Source organism: Lolium rigidum, chromosome 4 (assembly GCF_022539505.1).
Source record: "Lolium rigidum isolate FL_2022 chromosome 4, APGP_CSIRO_Lrig_0.1, whole genome shotgun sequence".
NCBI lineage: Eukaryota > Viridiplantae > Streptophyta > Magnoliopsida > Poales > Poaceae > Lolium > Lolium rigidum.
The window spans coordinates 36,689,808-36,695,587 of NC_061511.1; the positions used below are offsets into that span (position 1 = coordinate 36,689,808).

Here is a 5,780-nt window from a genome sequence, read left to right on the forward strand (position 1 = left end):
AAAAGTGCTAGAAATTTCTCAGAAGTTTGATATGCTTTGCTGTTATGCGGCCACTAGACAGAAATGCTCACAAACAATAATCCTATTCAGACTGTTCACAACCGAGTTCAAGGTGGTGAAAGCTGCAAGTGAACATGAGTTTTCTCAGCAGTACTCTTGAGAGTATTGATAAGGGCGAACATCAGTGTCCTCAGCAGTAAACATGGACAAATTAAGCCATCTCCAAGTGCATTATTTAGTAAACAAATTTATCACAGCGATATAACTATGTCACATGTAAAGTGTGGTTGAATAACACCAGTTGCTAAGCAAAAAAGACACAGAACCAACCATGTGGTGATCAGCAATCAAGGAAACCAGTTGCATTGTGTATTTTTGTATCTGCACCTGGACTGTGTTAAGAGCTTATACGAGGTAAGCATATCATCAGGTTACTGGTAAGCATATCATCAGGAACTTTTTCCACTGAAATGTATTTTTCGTAGTACCAAAAGCTGCAACTGGTCCAATTAGTTTAACCATAATATTTCAATTAGGAATAGCGCGAGGTGGTTTCTCAAAAGAGAAAAGGAAAAAATCGCAAGCTGCTGATTGCTGATTTCTTTAATGGTTTATTCTAGCCACTGGAGGTTTATAATGTTTTTAAAACAGTCCATTTCCTTCATATCAATGCATTTTAGCAGATGTCATTATCACTGATCTTTTATGCATGCAAGTGTGGATTTACTTGTAGTTTCATGTATTTCTGGTATATGTCATAGCAGTCGGGTCCTGAAAGAAGGGATGTTCATTTGTATATTCGAGTTCATGTCATAGCATTTATGGAGCTTGTTGCATACAGGAGAGAGAAGTATTTCCAATATTTTTTCTTGCTACTATTGAGAACTCACTTCATTTAAGATTCAACTACTTTCCTGTTTCTCGTGATGTAGGGAAAGGTATGGCTAAGAATTCACCGTTGCGCGCTTTCCTTTCAGTCTGCGAGGCACTAGCACCACCTCAGGTGACAGAGGAGAAGGAACCAAAGCATCATGAATCACACACCATTGTGATATAACGTAGTCCCGCCATTGTGCATCATAAATCACAACCTAATTCAACTGGCAAGCAAGAAGAGAGCATGTTCCTTGCTTCAACACTATTTACTTAGACCGTCACCCTCCTCGGCAGCTTCTCTGAGCTTCAAATCGATAAAATTGGAGGCCTGAACTGGGAGATGCAAGATTAAGGAGTCTGCTGCAAAGTAGTAGTCCTCTTTAGGTTTCTCCAAGTCAGCTGCTGGCAGAATACTTCTTCTGTGAGACTGATGGTAGAAGTTCTGATGAGCTCCAAGTCTAAAATCACTCTGTTCATGACAGTAGTGGAGCTGGGCTCAGTGGAAAGTAGTACCTTGTGTACATGTGAGTTATTTACTGAAATGTTCATCCATGTCCATCTCAATGTTGTCGGTGCAGATCAGACACACACACCTGAAGAAATGCCATTCAATTGGAACAGAGGTTGAACCAATAATTCACACACTTTTTCTGCATTTCTTTTGAAAACAACTTAACAATCCAAATGCAGGGACTATTCCACAGGCAAAACCGGAATGTTGTTACAGAAGAAAAGGAAAAGGAGGTACCTGCTTACATCATTATTTTTGTAAAGTCCAAGCAATGCTCTTCCTGCAGATGCTCGTGAAGGAAGGGGACCTCCAATTTAAGGTAAGACACAACTTACATCAGATAAACAAAAATGTAACAGGAGGGGCAAAGTTCCCCTGAGTTTTCTAGATAAGATGTGAACAAGTGCCTCTCAAATAGTGAGCAAAGCAATGCCTGTTTTTCCCCCCAACTGCATTCATAGATGTTGTTTGATAATTGTGTTGTTTGTATGCGTTTCTCTCTCCGTTGCAGTTTGATAATCGCACACCTTAAAGCACCAGCGAAAACTAAATGGTGGAAACCAAGCCTTTCTGTGAAAACAATGTGTCTGCCCTCCTGTTGTTCCTGTTTATTTTTACCTCATATGCTTTGGAAAATAGATTTTTCACTCCTCCAAGTTTGAAGAGCAAATATTTAGTTGCCTTCTAGTTTGAAGAGCAGATTTTGGGCACCAGGTTGTGCGTGCATTATATTGCATCAGACTTTCAAAACATATACATGAGAAATAGCATGATGTACAGCTCACCTCTAATATATGCACCTTTGCAGGCGGTATTCGATTTCCATTCTTCAGAAGTCACAGAGGCAAGATTCAGAACTAAAGCGCAAGTGCAATCCAGGAGCCGGTGCTGATCATCCCTTACAGGACGCACAAGGTAAAAACCAAAACAAATTAAAGGCTACATTGACCATGTAGCTTTGGGAATCAAAGTCGTTGGCAAGCAGCTTCAGGTTAGCTGTACTCCATCCATCCTCTGCTCGTGTCGACGGTTTCCATTGTCGCGTGCTCCTTGACCCGCAATCCCTGCTTGGTCGGGCAGGATGTAAAAGGTCACGGAGTGAAGATTCACAACTTATCCTAGTTCGGAAGCATGAACTATTTGCACAAACACCAGAGCTCCTCCACTCCATGCCTGATGCACCGCGTCCACTCCACCACGCTGGTGATATATCCTCCGCCGCCGCTCCTCCACGTCCACGTGTTGGTAAATCTCAAGCAACCAAGTAGATCTCAGCTCATTTTACCTAGGAGTCTCTCAGTTCATGGTGTGTGGTAGCAGAAGCGGGAAGCCACTGGAATCGCTAGGCTGACCCGATACCAGGAGGTAGGTTCGTCTTCAGGTTCTCAGGATCTAATTCCCTTGGCTATGACAACAGTTAATTAGAGAGAGAGAGGTGTTCCTGCTACACTTCAACAACTCAAATTAATTGTGTTAGAGCATCACAGAAGGAGGCTGTCGCATGCCTTAAATATCTGTTTTGTCCGGCGGCACCAAACGGTGTCCATCACGCTAAGGGCATCTTCAACGGGGCGATGCAAGACCGTTTGCGTCCGCGTGGTTGAAAAATACGTCAGGAACCAGCGGCCCGACGCATAGTTGCCGGGCCGTCCGCGGAGACGCAAACACAACGCATATTTGAGCCCGCGATGCATCTCTGCGGACGCTGGACGTGCAAAGTGACCGCTCGCTTTTCCAATGGGCCCGCTGGCAGCGAGCCATATGACTGTACCGACATCGCTTCTGCAGCCGCCGCTTCGGCGGTCATCGCTTCGCCATCAATGTCGCAATTGCCTCTTCTACACGCGCAGTGGCTGGCGGTGGCTGTACTTCTGCGCCGCCATCGATGACATCGTGTCCCGCGTGTGGCCGGCTTTAAAAGTCGATTGGCATCGTCTCTGCCATTGCCCACACCACCTACACCTCCACCGACCACCGCCGCCTCATCATCGAACACGGCAACCGCCGGCGCCTCCTCAGGACGACGACGAGGACAACGACGCACTGGCTTACCACAACGAGGAGGCCAAGAACAACAGCGACGACTACGTCGCCTGCATTTTCCACGAATGGCAGGCGGCCATGGCGGATGGCCGGAAGTTTGAGTATCCGGCGATGATGATAGACGACGAGATCGTGAGGCTCGGCGTCCTCGTCTCGGAGGTGTACTGACCGGTGCAGCCGCCGCTGCCCCGGCACGCCACCGGCATCATGCCGCCGGGCCTCACGGAGGAAGAGGCCCTACGACGGGCGCTCGAGGACTTGGTCCCGCAACCGCCACCGCCGTCTCCACCTCCGCCGTACAATCCGTGGGCGGCTCCACCTCCACCACCGGCGTGGGCTGCTCAACCTCCACCACCGGCGTGGGCTGCTCCACCTCCACCACCGCCGGTGGCACCGGCGTATGTTCCGCCGGTTGCCAACTGGCCGGTACCGGAGCGACGAGTAGGCCCATGCGTTAGTTTTTATATTTTTATTTTCCTTTCTTTACTATGTAAATTATGTTTTTATGTTGAAAAAAATGCAAAAATGCGTCGTGCCGCTGGGGCACCCCCAAACGGATGTGAGGTCAATTTCGACCATTTGGGCTGACAAAAACGGATGCGCGCGGATATTTTAGGTGTCCGAAATGCGTCGCTCCGTTGGAGATGTCCTAACACATTCACGTGTATAGCGGCTCGAGTGGGGGCACCGGACACAACATTCACGCCTTCTTTATGATTGATTATGTACCTAACCATAGACATGTGTTATCAATTAACAACAAGGTTATGTTATTAGGAGAATGACATGATGATGGATAAGACCTAACTAAGAGAAACAATTAGATCATGCCAATGTTTAAATTGTCGTAGCTTTGAAATATACCAAACCTTAGACCATAAGATTATGCTACTCCTGGTACCGTAAGAATACTTTGAGGACACCACACGCTACTTCGTAATTGGGTGATCATAAAGGTGTATTTGGGTATCTCAAAAAGTACTTATTAAGTGATATGTATCAAAACTGGAATTTGTCCATCCATGTAAAAAATAGATATACTCAAGGTCCGCTTGGGTAACACACATTTTATATCGCTTGCAAGCATGGCTAATGAGTTAGACACAAATGAATGATGTGTTACGGTACGAGCTGCGATAGTTTACAGTTACAAGCACGGATTTTCAGGTTTTGCCACAATGCTCACTGAATCTCAAGCTGAGGCCCTAGCAAGTAAGTACTGTCGATCTTCAGATGGCATATTTATATATTACATCCACATATATAATTAACCTATACCTCCGAATGTAGAGTTCCCTGATGTTGTGAGTGTGAAGCCTAATACCTTTCACAAACTACACACAACTCGGAGCTGGGACTTCCTTGGCCTTGAATATAATCAACCACCACAACAACCAGGCCTCCTCCAGAAAGCAAAATACGGTGAAGATGTAATCATCGGCGTGATCGATTCAGGTTTGCAATCCCACCTCAAGCTTAAATCCAAAACATGAAGAAAAAAACTAAAGATTGGGAAACGTTGACCCCATGCACAACATATGATCGTGCTACAACAGGCATATGGCCGGAATCACGAAGCTTTGACGACAACGGTTATGGCCCCGTGCCAGCACGGTGGAAAGGGAAATGCCAGACCGGCCAGGATTTCAACACCACAAGTTGCAACCGGAAGATCATCGGCGCGCGGTGGTATGGCCGTGGCATCAAGGTGCTCAAGAGCGACTATAAATCACCTAGGGACCAAAGCGGACACGGCACACATGTCGCCTCGACGATCGCAGGCGTGGAGGTGCAAGGCGTGAGCTACGGGGGCTTAGGCACCGGCATGGCACGTGGTGGGGCACCGCATGCGCGGCTTGGTATCTACAAGGTCTGCTGGTTGGGTGCAAGTTGCCCCGACGCAGCGATCCTTGCGGCCATCGACGATGCCATACATGACGGCGTGGACGTCCTGTCAATCTCGATAGGAGGAGCCGGTCTTGAGTTCTACTTTACGTTGCATGCTGTGCAGAGAGGGATCTCTATTGTGTTCGCCGCTGGGAACGATGGGCCCGTGCCGCAGACGTTGTCAAACTCTGTACCGTGGGTCACGACAGTGGCCGCTAGCACGATTGACCGGGCTTTCCCCACCCTGATATCGCTCGGGAACAAAGAAAAACTCGTGGTAAGTACAAACAATCTTCAAATAATTATTTCCTAACACATTCACGTGTATAGCGGCTCGAGTGGGGGCACCGGACACAACATTCACGCCTTCTTTATGATTGATTATGTACCTAACCATAGACATGTGTTATCAATTAACAACAAGGTTATGTTATTAGGAGAATGACATGATGATGGATAAGAC

General features: G+C 46.9%; 1 protein-coding gene across 1 annotated transcript; it reads left to right on the forward strand.

The window, feature by feature from the left end:
- Positions 1-1,018: 1,018 nt before the first annotated feature.
- On the forward strand, positions 1,019-2,302 carry LOC124706491. Its single transcript, XM_047238155.1, has 3 exons — positions 1,019-1,499; positions 1,567-1,706; positions 2,196-2,302. The coding sequence occupies exons 1-3, from the start codon at positions 1,307-1,309 to the stop codon at positions 2,277-2,279; spliced, it is 417 nt and encodes a 138-aa protein (XP_047094111.1). The 5' UTR covers positions 1,019-1,306; the 3' UTR covers positions 2,280-2,302.
- Positions 2,303-5,780: the final 3,478 nt, after the last annotated feature.